The 22,708-nt window shown below is 35.7% G+C and overlaps 1 protein-coding gene across 5 annotated transcripts in view; it reads right to left on the bottom strand.

The window, feature by feature from the left end:
* Positions 1 to 628: 628 nt before the first annotated feature.
* ksr2 (kinase suppressor of ras 2) overlaps positions 629 to 22,708 on the bottom strand; it is a 99,906-nt gene continuing 77,826 nt past the window's right edge. For 4 of the 5 annotated variants that reach the window (XM_088618483.1, XM_088618486.1, XM_088618481.1 and 1 more), the window contains 5 exons: positions 20,860 to 20,956; positions 20,565 to 20,698; positions 12,457 to 12,591; positions 11,224 to 11,353; positions 8,205 to 10,515 (listed from right to left, as the gene is read on the bottom strand). In XM_088618483.1, the coding sequence (XP_088474609.1) occupies positions 10,369 to 10,515; positions 11,224 to 11,353; positions 12,457 to 12,591; positions 20,565 to 20,698; positions 20,860 to 20,956 (643 nt within the window). In that variant the 3' untranslated portion in view covers positions 8,205 to 10,368. Of the gene's footprint in view, positions 1,397 to 8,204; positions 10,516 to 11,223; positions 11,354 to 12,456; positions 12,592 to 20,564; positions 20,699 to 20,859; positions 20,957 to 22,708 lie in introns of those variants that run through there. The other variant, XM_088618482.1, reaches the window with a different exon arrangement.

The following is a 22,708-nucleotide window of genomic DNA, read 5'->3' as shown; positions in this document are numbered from 1 at the left end:
TTGAGATGCCTCTTCTCCTTTGTAAGATATATAAGATGAATCATGTGCTCTACTTTACTCTTTCAATTCAGGGTGACTTGATACATTCAGATTGGTCTTAATTATTTAATCAAGCAGTTCAATAAGTGCACTGATGCTAACGAGAAAATAAGCAGTTTTATGGCTCTAGCGTCATTTTCTTTGTCTTTTAATGAGAGGAATTTTAACTTTACTGTTTTTCAACTGTAACACGAGCCTGTAGCAGATGAAGTCCATTTTGTGTTCATTATCATGCAGAAAATCAATTTTTTAATGCCAATTATTTTATATAATTTCTGAAAACCTAACGGAGCCTTACCAACGCGTCAAAATAATTAAAATATAAAAATCTGTCTCCTTAAATGTAGAGATTTATTTTAATCTCAAAGTATAAAAGTTACTATCCCTTGTTTTGCAAATGAAGCCATACATCGAAGAAAAGACGCACAGTTGTGTTCAAAACCACTTAAGAAGACACACAGGCTGTCACACTAAGACTCACATGAAATACAGTATGAAAAACAAATTGAAAAAATATGCAAAATTAAAATTAACACACATTGGCAAAAAAATAAACAGAACAAATCCCTGAAATGAGAGAAAACATTCCTTTCATATATTACTGTGCTTTAATGTCACTGAAACAGTAATATCGATCTCATTCACAGTGAAGGTGCTGATGATGTTCACGAAGTTCTGAATAGTAGTGCAATGTTCATGCCATTGTAGGCACACAGGCATGCAGAGAGAACTAAGACACAGGAGAATGGAGTTAAAACAGTTCAGTAGCCACAGCTTCCTAATGAATACTAACGGAGTAGCAAAGGAATAAACTCTGATGATCTTAAATAATTCCACTGCATTCTACAGTATTCGCTTTTAAATCTGTTTAAATCTGCCCTCTGTTGGTACTTCATGGAGGAGAAAATGTCACAAAGATAGACCTGAATTCAACATGAAAGCATGCAGAATTCAGAGGAATTACATTATGTTATTCCTCTGCTATTAAGTTGGAACTGTAGAAATTTCTAGCCATGATTTAAAGTGTCACCTGACTAATAAGCACTTATTTTCATTTAGAAAAAAAAAGACTAGTAAAAATAAAGCATGAGGGAAAAATAGATATGTCTATAATTATATTTAATTAGCAACAGACAGGATAAAACTGACATGGTGTAAGAAACCAAACATTTTAGGCAGAGAGGAAAGGCTTCTCTGTGCTGGAATCCGCCTATGGCACCCTTAGGTTTGAGTAAGGTGCTAGTTCACCACTTCCAGGCTCCATGCCAGATGGGGAGAGAGTAAAGTAGAAGAAGGGAGGGGGAGGGCGGGGCCTCACGCAAAAAAGGCACAGTCCCATCACTCCATCTGTCACAGCCTACAGCAAGAGAAACAAACAACATCCCATCAATAAGTGCCTTCACACTCCAGCTTCTCTGCAGACAACAGCAGCCAAGGGAAGACCAGGCAAACTAGTACCAGAAAAACGAATTGTGGGAAGAAATAAAAAATGAATAAATTAAATAAAAGATTGCCCTCAAGTTGAAGGATGATCGGGCATTTGGGTTTGAAAAAGTGTCCTTGTTATACACTGGTTGAATATTATTTAATGTATTTTTTAACCCACCCTTACTATAATCCCCTGAGAGTGCAGAGACTTGTGAACGAGGGACAGAGTGCATTGGTTGTGCACAAACACTTTTCCGACTGACAGATGGGCAGTGATAGGCAATGCTGTAGGGCAGGCAGGGTCAACATATAATTAACTTTATCTTTCCGGATGAGTGTGTCTGCCTGATGCTTGTCAAAGGCTGTTCTGTGACTCTTTAGAGGTTCACTCAGTGAGATCAATTGGATGTACTACAAAAACATGCCCATGCACAGTTTGAAAAAACAGAATCAATTAAAAATTAAAGGCCAAATTGAAATGGTACTGAAAAGAACATGGGAGAAAAATGACTGATTCAGCACCCATGTCATCAGCAATCGTGTTTTGTCTTAGGTAACGCTGGGTGACTGATGGAAGATGGCAGCTGTTCTTGTTTTCCTACAATCATATGGAGCTCTACTAGGTGGGTTGCCTGCAGGATAACTAAGAGATATCCAAGGAGAGAGCTAGCCAGTGTTTGGTTCAGAACACCTCCAGCCTTCCGGCAAACCCCTTCTTCTCTGTCTTTTAGGTCGGAAGTCAAATCTAATATAAATTTGACTTTCTCTTGTTTGATGTCTAACAAGACTGACCTCTGGTGAAGTGCACGTGAATTCGTGTTTGAATAAAGAAATCCACACAGCTGTAGCAAGATAGCTACTTCTTTCCCAGAACTAGAACATGGGGCTCATAAAGGGCACAGAATCAGCCAGGTTTTAGTTCTCCCAAATTTATACATTTTCTTGACAGTGGGACCACATCTTATTTCTTTCTCAGCCAAAATAGTATGTCTGATTCCGATATCTCTCAACTTGATCCAGCATTATAAAAGACGTGACACTTCAACATTTTTCTTTAAGAACCTCAATTCATTGTTAAGGCAAGACTTAATATAATCCTGTGGGCCAGTTCTGATAGCAAGAATCAAGTGCTTGATCATTCAAGGGCTATTCTCAGAAGCGCCCATGTTATTTAGAAAGTATCGCTCTTATTGGGCAGGCAGCTGTCCCACTATGGTTTTAGTTGGTGGTGCCAGGGTGTTAGTGAAAGGTGAATGAGAGCCCATCCTGTGGTTAAACCAGAACACGCATCACTCTAATTATAACACTGGTTGTGATGTGTTTGTTTTTCACATTTTATGTGATGTGCATTTCACCTTGCAGGTCCCCTCTAGGACTCTAAGACTCCCTCTCAGCACAAAGCAGGTCCCCTCTAGGACTCTAAGACCCCCTCTCAGCACAAAGGGCACCTTTTTCTTCCTTGGTTTCACTCAATTGCACTAACAATTCAAACAAGAGCTTATTGTTCACAGTTAAAATAACTTCCTTATTAAATCTGTTTACATTTCTGAAGCAGGAGGCACCAAAACTGGATATTCACCAAGAATCACTGACTCAAAGACACCAGAGCACTAAATTCAGATGAACTGTTAATATCCAGTTACCAACCTTCACTTTCAATAACTCCCTCTTCACTAAGCACTATATCTTAGTTATAAATCTCACTCCGGCTGCTCCTATTTGGCAGGTGACACTGCTCTTTACATCAAAGCCTTCACCCCTGACCCCACCCACATTCTTTTTCCCCCTCTCTCACACATTTCAAGGCCACCCACTTATTTGCTAATAGCAAGAAAAGGATATTCCAGATTCATTCGGGCTCACCAAACCTCCCCTTCTCTCTATTTGAGGAGAGTATACACCTCCAGCTACTATACTAACAACTCCTACACTGACTGACTGACTGACTGACTGACTGACTGACTGACTGACTGACTGACTGACTGACTGACTGACTGACTGACTGACTGACTGACTGACTGACTGACTGACTGACTGACTGACTGACTGACTGACTGACTGACTGACTGACTGACTGACTGACTGACTGACTGGAGTCTAAACAAAGGCTGAAACCCTTTGCCTGGGAACTGTTCTTAAAATCCTCTCATTTTGACCAGAGGCGTGCCCAATTATACACAGAGCCAATCTTGTCAACTCCTTTTCCCCATGTGGAATTTAGCCCTTGAGTGCAAATTATACAATCAGATCAGGTGTGCCGCATTCCACAGGTTTTTTTTCCATTAACTGGTGGGTCTCTCTACCTACCTTACAGGTGTGCTTGAGCAGCCTGACCTATGCAGGGAATTGAGTGACCAGCCTCTCAAGAGAAATCAGCATGCCAGCAGCTGTTAAGGGTGGGACAGCTGCCTTAATACATTATGCGCTTGGAGACTACAGAAACATTATTCTAGCAATACCAATGCAATAAATCTAGATGTTAAATATTGCATTATGGAAGTCTGGAATGTCATGTTTAATGTTCTTCAAAGAACTCTGGGATCATTTCCATTGTTTGCATCTACTGTATATTCAGCACCAGAACAAATCAAGGCTAATTCCATGCTAAAAAATAGAAAGAAGAAACACAATATTTCAGTCTCTAAGGGTTCTTCAGGTGTGAAGAATAAAGGTTAAATGTTACTTATTTTTTCTACTTTCCAGTGTGGAATTAACCTTTATTTGTTCCTTTGAAACCAATGCACCCTGATGCAGCTCTGCACTCATCAGTATTTAATAGGGTTCTATTTTGCATGGAATTCCCTGGTTGCCATGAGACTTTGGTTTATAGATTGTATTTGTAAGATTGAGATCCTCCTCAACTTAAAAAAAATCAAGTTTCATTTCTATATTTTAAGAATTTTTAATTAGTTAGTTTAATTTGTTAGTTGAATGCTAGTGCCTGTTACAAATATATATATATATAAATGCCAATACATAAAAATTTAATCTCAGAACCAAAATTTACCATAGTGTTAATCTTATCACAACAGAGACAAATTTCTTAGTTGTTTGTTGGCTTTGATTACAGGTGCATCATCATCATCACAGGTGAATTTCAGGCTGAATTGATGTGATCTGACATCGTAATGACTGGGATTGAAAGTGAAATTTCTTTACCTGGAGGCTTCTTTCTCTCTGCTCAGCTCAATCAGTGTGATAAATTCATTATGAATGACAAATTATACAGAAAAGAAAGAGAAAACTTGCAAAACATGGAAGGATAAAAGGGTTTCAACAAAAGTTCAAGTGAACACATCAGGAAAACCAAAGAAATATGGGGAACTTACATAGTATAAGGATAATCTTTTTTTTATTTTTTTAATTCAACAGTCTGAAAATACAGTACAAAATTATATCGAGTGATACCTAATTATGTATGTAAAGTCTGTAGTAATTGTTGTACTTACAGTATCATCTATAAAGTACTATATCTGAAACGATGTAGTTCAATGCAAATTTAATGGTACTGTAACCTTCATCACTATTTTTGAAAATTAGCTCTGTGCCAATTAATATTGACATTCATTTAAAACTGTTCAGCATTTAAAAAAAAACACCTATCATAAAAACTTTATAAATAATTAATGTCATATATGTGTGAATAAGAACTTCTTCATACTGATGAATGCTGCAGTGAGAAATTCAATTTTCTCACCAGGCTCATAATTTGGCCTTTGTCGCTGGCAGATATACAATAGTGGTGGTCGAAAACACACTCTCATTATTATGTAAAATTGTTAGCGCTGCAAGTGTGAAGAAAAGACCTTTGTCATATATATGGTTGATAATTGTCAGAAAAAATTATGAACTTCTGAAGCTGTATTTTGTTTTGCAAAAATAGGATGTAAAAACACTTTTGTTAACTGGTTGCTTTCCCTCAAGAGGGATCTGATATAAATCTATATTCACTTCAGACAAGGATTATATTGGTTTTCTAGTAAAGAGAAACCATGAAGTGATTGGCGTTAATGGACAGAGATATCAGAACATCTTTAGGGGACTGGTGGTCACTTCTCCGGAAGATGTTTTGTTTACAAGACTTAATTTCTTTTGGCATTGCTAAGGAGGGTCTTCAGGGACCTACTTGTGTTTGCAGGCCACTCCAATTCAATGGAGACGAATTAGGAAATGATTTGCTTCTGTTCTGTGAAAAGAAATGTCAACTGCTAATTAGTAACCATTTACAGAGACATTTAAGTTAACTCTGAAGTTAGAAGCAGAGAATCCAATTAGAAAACTCTCAATGACAACACGAGACGCAAAATGACAGGTGCTGGCATTTTGCATCTTCTGTGCCTGGTAAATTTACAAATGTCGTCATCTAGTTGGGATCATCTGTCTTCATTTTCACAACACTTATGTACAGTACTGCACTGAGGTGTATTACAGCCTGGATTTACTCTTACTTATCTTATTTGCACATTACCAGGTCATCAAGTGTAGGAATCCATTTTATCTTGATGTTGACCCCCGTTTTTGGAAGAGCATGGATGGAGTGCTTCCCTTTTTTAATCTCAACACATTTTATAGCAGTTCTTTTATAATGGGCAACATTCTAAAAGGTTAATTGCATTGCTTTGTGGCATGTTCCATAAAAACAACAGCAGTATAAAGCCTAAATCTGAAATAAATTGTTGTTGCTGCATTTAGGCTTCAATGTAGAGCTCACGAATGTAATTACCCTCAGTCACATGTGTGGTTTGGTGTTTAAGGTCAAAAGAGTGGGAGCATGAAACCATTGGTCTTAGTCCTCTCTCAACCATCTTCTTATTCATTGTTTGACCTTGTACTAATCACTTGAGCAGGGCTCAAGCACAGTAATAAGGAAGTGATGTGACTGAAAGCAAAACATCATTTTAAGTGAAAAGGTTACTTCAAAACAAAAATAAGTTACAGTAGCAGAACCTGTTATGTGAGTCTTGGTTTTTAGACCAAGTTTGTTACGTCGCTACCTTATTGATTTGAGGAGTTTCCTGCTTATTGTTACCCATGGGAGTTAACTACTGGTATGAATAGCAAACAGAACACAAAAGAGAAATAAGTCCCAAGCTGCAAAGTCTGGTGTCCACAGAACCCTGCATGCGAAGCAGTTTTCAATGAATCAGGAAATACTGAAAATGTTTGGCGCCAAATAATGGTGTGTTCGAAAACACAGATAATAATTTCAGATTCTTCTGAAAACTTTAACATGTAATTTCTCTGATGTTTTAATCGTATCCTAGCAATTGAAAAGGCTAGGTAAACATTGAAGTCACCAACACTTGTGCAGTGTTTGGGAGGCAGAACTGACAGGAGCAAGGCTTGGAGGATGATTTTATCTGAGGGAAGTTGATATTTGCTCTTGAACAAATTCATTGCAAGAAACCAAACAACCCAAAACAAACTTTTCAAAGTGCAAGCACCAAATAGGCAAGAAATATGCATAACCTAATAGGTACAGTATTTTAGGTGAAATGTGTGTCTGTTGCTTCAAGGTTGAACTGGTTGTTGCTGATGGGGAAGGCTCTGTGGCAGGGTTTGAGAGTAAAATGGAGAGTATGTTCCTGTATACAGATTAAACAAAAGAAATAAAGCCATCCTCATTAGTTGTACGTGACAGTTATTTAACTCGTACAAACTGATAACGTGACATAACATACTGAGCATACTGTATGTCCCAAAAGGACATAACATTTTTTCAGATTTTTTCTTGCGATAGAATCTTAAAAAGATCTGTGTTGTACATTTACAGTAGGTGGGTTACATTGCAACACCATCTATTTCATTTTTCTTTTTTTCTGAGACTGCTCTGTCAGTTCTTTCCTTTTCTAAACAAAAGCAAAGTGCTCTATCGATAAAGTATAACACTTTGTTTTTTTAAAACCCATATCTTTGGGTCTTCAGCCAGATCTTGTCCACCTACCTGCGTGTCAACTGCCAACACAAAAATCAAGGCTGTGTCAACTGAACCTTATAACAATAAAGCAGGAAGACTCCTACTAGAAAATAACTTAAAGAAAATCATTTAGTTAAATATCTACCTTAAGCCAGATTTATTCAAAGCTTTAACCGAACTGTCTACTGCAAAGTTCAAATAGTGGCAAGGGCTTTTTCTGTTGAATAGAAGAAAACGTCTGCAAACAAGGACCAGCCATCAGATACTAGCTTATAATACAGAGAAGGCAGGTAGAGCAAAGATGTGGTTTAATCACCTATGAAATGAACACGATTTTGAATAAGAGGAAATCAAGGATAGTAACATGTGGGTTTTCTCCTTGTTAATATGCAAAATTGGTTTGCTATGTGATTCCTGAATAAATTAAGAACCTACATTTGTTTGTCATGCACAAATGTTAGTTAAATAGGAAATACAAGAACATGTATAGTACTGTTGAGCTGTTGTGCAGGGGGAAAAGTTTGAAAAGACTAATGAGAAAACTCAGTAGACTATGACAGCGAATATCCAAGGATCATTTTTAAATGTTAATATACAGAATGTACAGCATTTATGCAATAAAACTAAAACCTAGGGAGGTGGTTTTTGGACCACTCCAGAAACGCTGAGCCTGAAAGTAGAAAGTTAGGCCGATGCCCTAACAGCAATTAAAGCAATGTGTTAGTCTTTTTCCAGCTTTCAACTCAAAATTAAAAAAACAAAATGGAAAGGGTACATAAAATGGACAACTTAAATAAAACAAAAATGGGCAAAAAAGACCTTTAGTCAAAAATGAAAACATTTTATTGTCATTCACAGGAAGAAGATGAGTGCAAATAAATAGCTCATGATCAATCCATCTGTGTCACTAAGCCACATACCATACGGCAGCTGTAATTACAGGCTGTTACCACTATGCTCTATAATACATGATTGAATTACAAGCCTGGGAATTGAACAAAACAACAACAAAGAAATGTGTAAGAATCTCAACACATTCTAACGAAAAATAAGACAGAAAACGACACAATTCAAACATTGAGGAAAAAAAACAGCAATCCTGTATATCAACACAAATTGACATGGAATGCTGAACAAACCCACTAAATGTTTTTAATAGTTGGCACTAAGGTAGATGTAGATGTTTCAATCATATTGTTACATGACCAGGTTTTTCCACCCAATATGTGGTCACCTTGCCCAGAATGAATGCAGTTTTATGAAGCTTTATATTATGATATAGTACAAATACAGCATTACAGTAATTATTTTACACAGTCTGTTTTTTGTCTTGATTTACAAAGCTTGCTGTAGCAGTACAACAAATTGTATGATGGCTCTATGACTACAGTGGTGGTCAAGTTCTCAGAAAATACTCAAGTACAGAAACATTCTTTTTTTCACATACTTTTAAATTAATTAATTAATCCTTTTTGCTTTTTGTGGAATACCATTGATGGATTTTTAACTGCAAGGAAACACGGTCTCATGCACTTAAAATTGTAAACATCAGAGTGGACACACTGACAAATATATATATATATGATCCACTTACAATATTTGAATTTAAATGATTTGTGAGTTGTGTTCCAGTACAGACTGAAATACCCTAAAAAGCAGCAAAATATTTCTTTATGCATGTATACTGTATATGTATAATAGAAACAGCTTTATACATGAATGGATTGTCAGATTTGACTGCTAATGGCACTGCATTTACAGATATCAAAAAAGACTAAATACAAAGCAGTTAAATAAGCATGACTGTGTCATTCAGAAAGCCTCTTGTTTTACTCTTGTTTTCCCTTCTTTTAAAGAGTCTTTCATTCTGTCATTTGAGGCTGAAATTTCTGAATAGAATATTGTAATGTGAGTGAGAATTTATTCTTAAAAAAATACAGGACCCATAATCACAGGCAGGCCATAATTTTAAACTTTCGACACAACATTTATTAGCATGCAATAATCTGCCCTTCAGCGATTTTGGATATGTTTATTTCTAATCATAGTTGTCAAATGTAAGGCCCAGGGTCTTAAACACCATCATTATTCTGATATGATCACATGTTGTTGTTTTTTTACACTGTATTCATACTTATAAGTTTAATTCATAAAAATGTTAACTCTCTATATTGTAGAAAACAAGATCTCTCTATTAAACTGTGAATGTAGGACTGACATCTTTTTCCTCATATGCTCTGTATCAATGTTTAATTAAACTTATTTATGTCACAGTTATTATATTTCATTACAAGTGCCGAAGTGATATCACATTCATTAACTTCCATCTACCTGAAGAGCAGCTTCAGCTTTTTAGTACTGTAGCTAAATTCTGTTACTTTCAGAAAGGTTTGAAGGCATTTTGGTCAGTTATAGAATACTGAAATTATTCCTTAAATTCCAAAACCTTCCCCTCCAGTGTGCAGGTAAATGCGTTTCATATGTGTGTTCATAACATCTCTGCAGGTGGATAGCCTCATGATTACAATGTATGGGACACACATACATCCACACACATGGTCAACATAAATAAAACAGTCAAAAAGACCACAGTGAAAAATAGGACAGATGGTAAAAATAAATACATTGCAGAATTCGGAACATAATTACATTGATCTGTTGATAACTAAAACTACATTTTTGTAAACAAAACAAAACACTCAACTTTGCATTTAAAAATGCATTTAAAAAGATATAATGTAGTGATTTGTAACAGTAAAGAAACAATAGAATTGGCATAAACAAAAACACAAAAATGATGAAAACCAGTCAAGTAAAGAAAACCAATGTCCCAGGTGTAGCTAAACATTAGTCCATAACATTGGGCCGTTTGGGATTTTAACTTTTGGACATTGATTATCTAATGCATATCATACACACAATCCAGGGCTAGGCAGTTCAGCCATTGGCTGCTTGTCTGTGCTTTCAAAGGGTTTGTTCCTAACTCATTTGACATACTCAGCTGACTTCCAGAAGTGTCCAGGGTGGGAAAGGCGACGGTTCCGTTTTGGCAGTTTTTCCAGCATCTCCACAAGCTTAGAGAAGCTTGGTCTCTCCTCCTGCTCATATGCCCAGCAGAAAAGCAGGATGTCCTGGGTAACAAGTAAAATACATTATATTCAAGAACAAGACATCACACAAGTAGCTCAGGTGGGGAGCTGCGTCAGCATGCGTAGGCTGCAAAGGAACAAGTAATAGGTTTATTCCCTGCTGAAAAGAGAAGAAAGACAACACAACGTTTCGGCCGTGGAGCCTTCTTCAGGTGTGAGGGGTGTGTTCCACGGCCGAAACGTTGTGTTTTCTTTCTTCTCTTTTCAACATGGAATAAACCTATTACTTGTTCCTTTGCATCATACAAGTTGTACAATTATCTCAACAGAGTCCGCTTGCGGCGTAGTCCCTGTAACACATCTGTAAAGGCTAGAAATTAATTCAGTCTATCTGCTGCGGGGCTGTTTTTCAATTTTATACCAACAGCTAAAAGTAGGATTTGCGTGCTTTATCAATCGTTTCTTTTTTTGTGAAAGGTAATTCCCATTTTAAGGGACACAATTCCAGAGCTAAAGGGCTGCAATTCAACAGGTCTTCTTATACCTTCAAGCTTCAACTTAGACCTCCAAGGGTATCCGAGAGCTATGCTGAAGTGACTGTTTGCATTCTAAAACTGGCTTATTCCAGAACTGGAGCTGTGAAAATTCCTGGTCAGAGTGCAAACGACAATGGAAATGTGGACTCTCCCTGCCCTAGGAGAAAATCAGCTTGAACAGAAGCAGCATGACAGGCGTGTTTGGAGTACTCACAGAAATCTCTTTCCCCATGCCTATCTGAGTAAGATTTGGCTTCATTCCACTTCCAACTTGCCAAACAATTGCCTCTGCTGGTTGATTTTTGAAAGGCCACTCCCGCGCATGTAACTCATACCATATAGTTCTGAAAAAAAAAACATATCCCCATGTGACAAACCATGCATGCTAAAGGTCAAGAGAATCCCAACTCTAGCTTTTAGCTCCTTGACAGTAAACCTGTTTAATTTTACCTGTACTAACCTACAGCATCTATACGTCCACATTGGTCAACATATCACTTCTTAAATTAATAGAACTGATGTGAAAGAACAGAGAAACACATGCCTTTCATTTTTCCTCTGGATAGACAGGAAAGCCCATGATCAAAGGTAAAAGCCTCAACCCTGAAATTAGTCCACTCCTTTAAAGTTGATGAAAAAATCATTTTTTCTAAACAAAATCACTTTAAGACTAATTTATATGATGGCTATATTAAATGTTTATAAATATAAACATTTACAGTATGAATACTTTACAAAATATACATATTATTAATTAACTTAGCATTAGTGAAATGCTCAAATTATAAATTGTAGAAACAATGGTTAAAATTATATTTCTATAGCACTAATACCTTAATATTGTCATTTGCTATTAAAATGCAATCAAATGTACATGGTACAGGCAACAATCGATTATTTTTCAATAAAAAAACTGCACATTTTACTACCATATAATACAAATTAGGGCACTTAAAAGATCATGTGAAAACTATCTATTATTTAAAAAAAGCACGGACGTGAATCCAGAACTTCAAAGACACTGGAATAACGTGCCCAAAAAACATCTCTTCCATGTAAACACAGCTAATGAATAACATAAAAATCTGTCACCAGGTGCCCAAAGGGTTTACCTCAAGGTAAGACAGCCGTGAACAGAAATACTTGAACAGAATGTGAGTTCACTGACTCATCCAATTAGAGTGTCATTCAGACTCACAAACCTCCATATGTGGTGACATCTGAAAATGTAATTGTGTTAGAAGTCAACAGACCAGTGTATCAGTGCACACTGCCTGGTAAGCTTCTTTTCCCTGCAGTCAAAGTGGCATTTCAATGCACTTGGTGTGCAGTGCGTTCAAGCCCACTCAACACTACCATAATTTGCTAAGAGTCAAGCCATGAAATCAAAGCTCTGAGGAAAGTTGAAAAGAACAAAATCTAAAACATCAGAAGTCTGAACACCAACCCGAATGCAAACACGTCAGACTGTTTAGAGAACGGAAGTTTGTCCTCTTCTGTGTCGGGTGAAAGCTGTCGAATGATTTCCGGAGCCAGATGACACAACCACCCATTGGGGATTCGTATCTTGTCTTCCCTCCTGCTGGGGAAGCGAGAAGCCACAGAAAGAACATTTTGAAAATATCATCTCAAAGTGCAGAGCTGTGTGACTTTGGAGCGAACAGGGTCCTGTTTGGACTCACGGCTGTTGATTTAAAATGTGTAATTGAAATGATTCTCAGATTCCTTCAAATGGATACATTTATTTTGTTAATTGCTTTAAACAAGCAAACACAGAACTGAACAGAGGAAAAAAACAAAACAAAATACCACTAAACTGTTCAGGTGTACCACCCTGGCGCCTGTGAAGTTGTAAAGAGCACAATGCTTTGACTCAAAGACAAAACAACATTTTTCAATTGACCTCAGAAACATGGGTTCAGGCAATTACTAACATCAAATATAATGCCAACGTCTTTTTCTTAAAGTCAACGTTAAATGCAATTTACTGTATATTTCGAGACAAAATCAAAATATCTAAACGTATGTTAATATGTCTTCACTCTTGAGGGAACAGGCACATGAACCTTTGTACATGTACAGTAACTGTCCATCAATTTTGCTTCTAATCTACCCTCCAAAATGGCTTGACATGCCATTTTTTAATTGACATGTTTCACATTTTCTAGTGTGTATCCTATCAATCAAATAAGTGCAGTATGAGATACTGTACGAAACACTAGAAGAGTTTGTTGTTAAGCATAAAACAAATCTTCCATTGCCTTAACCTGGCTTTTAGTGGGAGTATAACCATCTATCTAAAAGAAGGATGAGTCAGTAAGAAATATCTGGTGTCGTGACTCATGTTAAATAAATTGGAAACTTTAAATTTTTTAAACAATTACAGAGTACTAATGTATTTATTGCCTCTTCTGTAATGTAATTGTGGATTCCAGAACCAGAAAAAAAAATACAATGGATTTACCTGACAATGTGCACTAGCTGTAGGTACATGGTGTTGCTTCAGTTACAGTACAGTATCTAGCTGTCATAAACATTTTATTAAAATACAAGGTTTCAATTTCTACGTAACTAGAAGTGCTGTTTCAAATTCCCACATAGCTTCTGTCTGGGAAAATGAAAAAATGGTACAGTAAAAAAAACAAAGCTGTCAGGAAGTAGCATTTACCCATGTTTGACACAACTGACTCCTGCTGCCAGTTGTTTATGATTGTGTGAGATCTGTTCACTTTCAGCTCGTAACTTACAATTGTGCTAAAACTCTTTTTGCTGTGCTCGCCAGAACAAACAGTGATTTCAAACGACTAATCAAAGCGAATACTCTCACCTGTTGCATTTAAACTGTTTTGATGAATGATAACTTCATTCTTCTTTCCTAATCGACAATATATACTTTATAAAACCACACAGATCTTTTGGCATACAAGAATAGAAAGTATGAATTTTATCTGTTTTATCTTTGTTTTTGCTGTTCTGGACATTCAGAAGTCAGGTCTTCTCACTGTTAGTCCTGATGTGTCAAGACCTGTTTCTTCAGTATTAACAATTTAATCAAAATGATCTGAATCTATTGGCCTTTTATATATCCTTACTTCTCACGTACCCATGTAAAGAGTTATAGCTAGGGAGAAATGAGTGCCTAATTGAGCTAGTCCTTACCCCACTGCTTACCTGCAGGGAAAACATTTGTGAGGTGTACATTGTTTTTTTACTGTGAGAGACCACACTATTTGGTAAAGTAAATCGTTAAAATCTGATTTATTTAGTGGACACAACAGAAAGAAATGAGAGGGGGAAGAAGTGCTCTATACCTTCTACACATCATAACTCTATTCATACTGCCACATTACACCCTCTCAAGCCTGAATTTAAATCCCACAGTGACAGGAAACAAGCTCTAGATGGAGAAGAGACTCAGAAATGTCAGGATTTTCAAGAAGGCAATTCTTAATTCTGAGTGGAGTCTTACAATACTTTTAGAATCGCTCCAGTTCTCCTTGCTGTTTTTAATCTAGTCCTGTGTTCAGAACAACAATTACTTATGGGATACTTATCACTTATAATAAAAAGGAAAAATATTTTAGCGAGACTGAATTAATGAATATTGCATTTTGGTTTAACCAAGTTATACTTTCATTGAGTATCTGAGTTGGTTATAGATTGTGGTAACTCCATTTGCTTAGATCCTATAGAAGCTCATTAAACATGATTAAGTATCTGTACATACTGTATGTAATTAATATACCATAACACTTCTCATATGAGTAAAGAACCTTTGTACATGCAAAATTCCAGGCTCTCTGACAATCGATTCAGCAGTTGCCTAGGAGAAGCCTGTACCTCGTCTTAAAGGAATTTACAATTCTCCCTGAATGCATCATTATTCATCACCCCAGAAATTCAAGTGGGATTGAACATTTCCAATTACTAAGGCCTTGAGACTTTTTAACTGAATTAAAGGATGAAAATCACTATATCTTCTTTTTTGCTGGTTCCTTCTTAACCACTCTGTCTCTATATATAATATGTAAGAGTGTATATAACATTAATGCAATGATATAAAACACTTGCTTTATATATTCAAACAATTTATAAACCCAGATACAGTATGTATATATAAATGTAATGCACTTTTAGTGTTTTTCGGCCCTAGTTTTTTTTAATTAAGCCAGTTTACCCTTACACCATAAGTAGCTATTGTGTTAGCTACATTGCCCCCATCACAATAAAGGTTAGCTTCTTGTTTTCAGTGTTATATTTTATTATCTTTCACTTCTCCTAACAAAGTGACTCATCCCCACTTGCTAGAACAAATCACCTTTTAACTGATCTCTTCATTGCTGAGTCGCAGATCAGTCAGAATGAGCAGAAAGCTCAAATCATTCAACGGCACTCCAACCTCAGCACATGCCTCTGTGTTAAACCCACCTGTAAAATTCAGCACTGGCACCTGAGCTCCCTGCAGCAGAGAGATCCCTATCACCATCCCCTTCATTACACAGTCTGAAATACTGCACTCGAAATAAGAGTGTTATAATGGAGCTTGAGAACACTACCACAGTAGCATCAGCTTCAGAACACCCTATTCACTCTATTCTGCCAAAGGCTATCAGCATTGTAATGCAAAGAACTTCTTTTATAGATTAACTCAGGCATCATTTAACATAAAAACCATTTTTAATCCCTGGGAAGAATGTATAAGGGGTAAAGGATATTCAGTTTTGTGTATGTCTTTTTTCTCCAGTGTCCTACAGTGTAGATAGCATTTAACACAAAACAGAATGTGCCTGTTGAGGTCTGATGCAACTGTCCTACAGTCACAGTTTATCTGACTGTACTGTAGATTGTACTATGTACAATCAAGTTGATAATAATAAGGTTTGCAGTTCTTATTCCCCATACACTGTAGTGCAAGTTATAAATCACAGTTATCACCCCTCTTTCAAAAAGAAATGTACATACAGTACTGTACATCTGTTGCTCTCGTGGTATTAAACCTAAATGCATTTGCATAACAAAACATTCCTGTCTTTAACATATAACAGTATCATTATGGTAAATACTAAAAGTTTAGAAAAGCTTATCACACGACAAGTGCTATTGCTATTGATAGACTATAATATTTCATTTGCTGAAACTTGAAAACAATCACAACATTAAAGAGGATCACTGGCAAAGCCTACAGTATTTGTGTTATATTGTAAATGTACATATATAGATTTCAAGAGCATTTGATTCCAGTGTTTCGAATCATGCTAACTCTAACTCCCCTACCAATTAGGAAACCATCTGGATTAACATTCATATGATTACCCTTTATACCAATCACAATTGTGGGATTTGTCTTCCAAATTCATACAGGAGTACGTGCCAGCAGTCAAACACTCATGCCAAGAAAACCAATTGTTACAATTAGTAATTACTTAATAATTCAAAACAAAATCACTGGAAATGTCAAATAAAAGAGAACTCTTCACTGCATGCAGTTTTTTTTATTTATCTAATAGAAAAATAGCTTAAAAGTGAATGTATTTTCATTTTTAACAAAGATTAACCCACATACAGTACAGTAATGTCCTCCAGTATTCTACAGTATGTTGTGTTGGTTGTGATAAATCTATAGCCTTGTAATAAACCTGAGGAGAACAGCAGAAGATTAAGGACTTGAAATATGTGTTATAAAATAAGTTGTATATTATGTGATTATGTGTAGATATTGTAGAAATACTATATTTTTAATGCAGCTATTGAAGTATATTATGGTGGTCACATTAGTTATGGGCACTTTAAATATATAGTACATATGAGATAGACGAAATGTTCACAGTGCACCCTGAAAGTTTCATATTTCAGAATACATAAGAATTTTTCAAAAGGCTTACACAATTTCAAAACTCAGATACATCTTTCTATTGAAAATTACATAAACTATGTACATGTATATGCTAATGGATAAGACACATGCACAGTATAGGACAATAGTCTTGGAGCACTCATAACTGAGCCTTGCATAAATATCAAATCATATTGAAATCTTTTCAAAAGTAGGCAGCTTCTTTATATTAGAATACATTTCAAAATGAATGTCATTGTAAACCACTATCAGAGATACAAACTACTCTGGACATCTGGACAAGGAATTGTTACATATGCGGACATACAACAGATATACCCAGTCAACTGAAATACAACAATCCACAAATAAAGACTGAAATTAAATTATATCAAACTGATCTACACAAGTTTTGTAGGTAGGTCCCTTTTCAGGCCCATCGGGAATGGGGGGCATTTCCCCCAGTACTCATTTGGAAAGCAGGCTGAGTGGACCTGGTAGCTGTCTGGGAGGAATTAGCGCTAGCTATATCACTTGCCCCTACCTGGGATTGAACCTGGGACCTTCCGGTCAGAAGCTAGACACCCTTGCCATCTGAGCTGCCACAGCTCCACACAAGTTTAGTAACAATATTAAATTCTAAAGGCTATTAAATTAGTGTCTCACTATAATTTATGCTATTTAAAGAAGTGCTCTGGTATACAGGTCTACAGCTCTTGTAGTTTGCTCTTAATTTCAAATTTATAACCAAAAAAATTCTGCTTTTTTAATCAATTTAACAACTAAGTTGTTCCAATACGTCAGAAATGGCCAGCTTTAATTTCTGTTGAAAAAATTGCAAATGACCTCAATTAAAAGCAAATATTATTTATTCCATGTCTTTGACATCTGATGATTTTTAGGTGGTAAAATTACAGATTCTTCTTTTTTTATTTAGAAGTAATGAATCCTACTTTTTATACACACGATCAGCTGCCTTGTACTGCTGGTCAGGTCTGGCACTGCAGCTGATTTAGTTTATTGCCTTTGCTTTTAAATTGTATTATGCTGTTTTAAAATGTTTAATAATTTGCGACCGCATATATGTTTTAGTTTTTTGGCATGTCGTTACGTAAAGAATAGCCAGGTGCCCAACACACCATCAACCTGAGCTGGAAACAAGCACAACAAGGTGTGATAATGTATTGTATTATTGTAATATTGTAATACCTGTATGTCACCATTAAGAAACCGGTTCTATAAGAATTACATAAATGAAGGAAGCTAAAATGAAAATTATGATGAATTAAAACGTTCACTGGCACTAAAGATGTGAAACTCCAAGTGACTAATTATGATAAATCACATTTATTGTTACATAAATAGCCTTCAGCTTCTATTAATATACTGTATCAGGGAATTCCGGCAGCACTTACGTTTTTAGTCCATTTGACAAAAAGAAAATGCCAAATAAAGTTTTGTTAAGAAACACATTTGAGAAAAAGGCTTTTTTTGCTAGTTCTTTGAAGATTAATTCTTGAAATGTTAAGTTCAGAACTCTACGTCTTTAGGCAAACCAGACCAAAGCTAAAACACTTTTGCAATTGAATAAAAAGATGCCCTTTAGAACAAAAAAGTACTAAAGAGATACTGCTATCTCTCTTACCCACAATGTTTGCTTGCTATGGCTATGAACAGCATCCAATCTGTTGAAGAAAGCTTGGAGCATATTAGGAGATTTCTAAATCCTAAACTCCCACTCTGTGTTTATACTGTAGCTGTGGGACTTTTTTGTTTTACACAGTTTAGTTGCAAAAGGAGAGATTTTTTTAGTAAGCTTTTAGATTTTTTTCTAAGCCCCCAAATAATGAGCTGCTCCATGAACTGAAATCAAAATTAAATTTGCATCAGAGGAAAAAATGTTAATACAGTATTTTTTAATGGCTTTACCAGAAAAAAGATTAAATCCTCAATTCAATTAGGTATTTAGTCATTATGCCATGAATCACTGTGATTTAATGCTCAGATATTACATTCATTATGAATCAATTAGGTTTGTGAACGCCCCTCAGGCTACATTTCATGATATAAATTAATTACAAAGTAATGCATTCAGAACACAAAAAACAAAGACCAGAGGGGCTGTAAATACCTCATTGTTCTGGTTTATATGTCTCAAAGCACATTTATGTTTTATGTTTTTCTTAGGAATTATTCTTCCTCATATAAAGTATTTTTAGTCAACTCAGCTTTGCTCCTATGATGCTACCACTTTTTTATTCTCACCTCAACCCTCACAAATCTGCCAGAAGTCTGTGGAGATTGGAGGAGAATATGCTGTTGTCATAAGCACTACAGATCAGAGGCACCCTGACAAGTCACTGGGGTTACTGACATCTTTCTCCGTCTTCCAAAAGCTTGGTGATAGTATTAAGCCTGTTTCACAGACTACATCACTTGAGAGCCCGGTTTCTGACGTTTGGAAAGAGCTTACCTACCAGATTTGCCTGTTTCCTTAATTTTGCATTGCAGAAGCATATCTCAGAAAACTTTGGATGTGTCTGATTTACTTTTTTTCAATATTACATATTGCTCTCTTTCAACATAAGGGGTACCAGATAAACCCAGCTGTAAAAATTAAAAATTATATTCAATTTCTAAAACTGAAACAATGTTGTTTAGCTGTAAATAGTAGAGATGTTTAAGCCTCACACTGCATTGTATGACATTAAAAGTTACAGACAACGCATACAGTATATACATCATTAAACAGTTCTAATAATTTTAGAAAAAAATAAATTAATCAGTCTCTTCTATTGTTTGTAAATCACTCATAAAAACAGTTGCTGTTTAATAAAAAATATTTTTTTTTATCACATCCTTCAATAATGTGGGAAGCCCATGGAGCATAGTTTTCATTGAGGGAAAGCTATAGGCACTGGGCCCATCTCCACGTACTATAATGTGAGCATTTTGCCAATAGGGGAATAAGCAGCTCTATTTAAGGGAAGATGCTGTTAAGAAAGGACAAAGTGAAAGCCATTTCAGATAATCATATATTACTTTTGACAAGTGAATCCATATAAAAGAATACAGTGGTATTGTCCTTCAAATATTTTGATAGTTAAAGAGCAAAACTCGGATCAATTTACTTTGTTGTTGAGTTGTCGGCAGGATATGGGTATTACTTTCTGCTGTTGAGGAAACAGCAAAATGACAACATGTATTATCTGAGAGCACCCAAACCTTTAGGCAAAACCACACACTTCTCAACAAGGGGAGAAAATGATGATTGTGAATCCCGGAAAGAAATTCCAGGCACCTGAACCACCTTTCCAGACCGATAGTCACAGTATCGATCTTGCTCAAGCAAGTGGAAGACCTTTCTAGTGAGCAATTTTTGTTGTTTTACTGTCCTATTGAAGACTATGCCAAACTGTATTATTCAAGCTCAATTCCAGTGCTACCATGTTTCTACTGTATTAACACTTAGACAGCTACTTACACTTTTTTAAATTGTACATTGACTTATGTTACGTATTTGGTGTGTTTTTTGTAACTACCTCCCTGAAACACTCTTAGAATTTATGGCAGATTAAGTGTATCATATTATCTGAATAGTTCACAGAAAAAATGGTGGAATTATTTAATGAATGAAAAGGCAATGTGTTGAACTTAATACTCTTCAGTCATACTAAAGTTATCTATATATATTGAAAGTTATCTATATATTTTAAACATACCTGCCCGCCTGTAAAACTCCAGATATAGTGAAGAGACCAAAATCAGTGATGACCACTTTGCCGTTATCGTAAAATACATTTTTAGACTTCATGTCTTTGTGAAGAATTCCTTTAGCATGGAGGTAACCCATCCCCTAAATAAATGGGAAAAAAAGAAAATTAAGTGGAACTTTATAAAATCCTCATTTGGATATTGAATCAAAATTAGGAGAACACTGTATATTAAGAGCACAATGTCCATTTAAGAATTCATTAATTTCTTCTGTAGATAGTTACAAACCAATGTTTACATTACCTTGACCATTTCCTGTGCTATCTGCCTGGTTTTGTTGACATCAAGGACAACTTTGGCATCTCTCACAACTGAGTAAAGGGTCCTTCCTTTACATAAGCTGAAACAATAAATATGGATAAATTAATATACACAGTAATCTAATTAGATATAAAAACAATTGAATAGGTGTTATATTGTGCAAAGTAACCTTGACAAAATATGTTTGGATCCTTTACCCATTTATGATGACTGTGTAAAGTACATTATTCAAAACAAAATAACTTGATTTACTATATACCCAATAGTACACACCATATTTGTTCAACAGTATAGAGTTTCAAAGGCTTGATTACAGCAACAGTCAAAACACTTAGAATTGTCCTAGAAATTGAATGACTTGTGACTAGGAATGAATTATAAGAATTGATAAAAGAAATAATTACATTCTAAGAATAGAATTACTTTGAACTTCATAAAAAAGCACAGAATATTTGCCATATCTGTTTGAAATCGGCAAATAATCTTTTGTGATCCTTGTGAATACATTATTGAAAGCAATAGGCATGATACACATGACATCATACACAAGACAATTTGTATGGTTGTCCCGAAACTCAATGGTGAAATTTTCAAGGTGTGTTCAAACAAAACTTGTTTTTGTTTTGGACAGTAAAGGACACCACTGACATGTAATGAAGAATGGAATAAATAATAATAAAGGCTAATAACATCATTATCTTATGCTGCTTAATCCACAGAGAGACATTTTACAGTACATAATCTGTAGCCCTATGAAAGCCAGCACTATTTTTTAATTTGCAGAATAACCTTCACAGGGATTAATTAAGTTCTTTACAAATGTAGTTCAATGACAGCTTCTGGAAACCTGACTGCTCAGTTTTGTGACAGGTGACTGAAGCATACTGCTGAAATCTCAAAATGACCTCAGGATAGATTGACATAGACACAAAGAATATTCATATACAGCTGAGAAACTGTAGACTTTGGAGTACGCAGAGCTTTAGAAATATCAAAGAATCTGGTAGAAGTACAAGAAAAACACGAGCCCACTCGAAATTTGATATTTTGAAAATGCTCAACAGGATAGGAAAGATGGACAAGCAAAAATAAAAAAAACTGCAAGGGAATGTGTATAAGTTCTATACTCCTTTGGTAATAAGTGAGTATGTATCAGGAAGAAAGCCTATAGTAAGTCATACAGTAGCTCCAAAATCAGTACTTGGCAGTGGTTTAAAATATTATAAAAAATGTTAATACACTGCTGTTGTAGTTATGTCTACCTTTCCACTTCTTTGATAGCACCACTTTCAGAAAGACATCACCACTCCCCAAGGGGAGTAACTCTTAACCTCCTTGACTCTTGTCTTGATTTTTTGTTTTTGAAATGAATCAAAGAGATAAAAAAAGTTGAGTCCCATTGCAGCACATCATGCATTTCAGTGCACAAAGCAAGACCCCAGAGCTTCAGTAGTCATTATTGCGATCATTTGTTTTAGGATTTCTAAATATTCAGTTCTGTTCACAGTGTTTGAGTTCTGACATTAATTAGCAGTGAATAGACAGGTGTTATATAACTTTGAGAAGAGAAAAATTACTTGACTTGAACTGCTTAAAAAATATATTATTATAATAGCTCCACGTATTCGGTCCCAGAAATGTTCATATTTTATTTTCCTTAGAGTGAGTCAAAAAGCAAATGATTTTCCATGCTGTGAAAATACATGTAATACAGCCAAATGCACAGCAAACTACTATAAACAGAATGTCTGAAATCAATAAATCTCAATTCGGATATCTCAAATGCAACCTTCTGACGCATGAAAATGCAAGTTCAATTTTGCATGTTTGT

Source organism: Lepisosteus platostomus, chromosome 24 (assembly GCF_059453375.1).
Source record: "Lepisosteus platostomus isolate fLepPlt1 chromosome 24, fLepPlt1.hap1, whole genome shotgun sequence".
Classification (NCBI taxonomy): domain Eukaryota; kingdom Metazoa; phylum Chordata; class Actinopteri; order Semionotiformes; family Lepisosteidae; genus Lepisosteus; species Lepisosteus platostomus.
The sequence above is the reverse complement of the archived record's forward strand: the minus strand, read 5'-3'. Positions and strand labels throughout refer to the sequence as shown.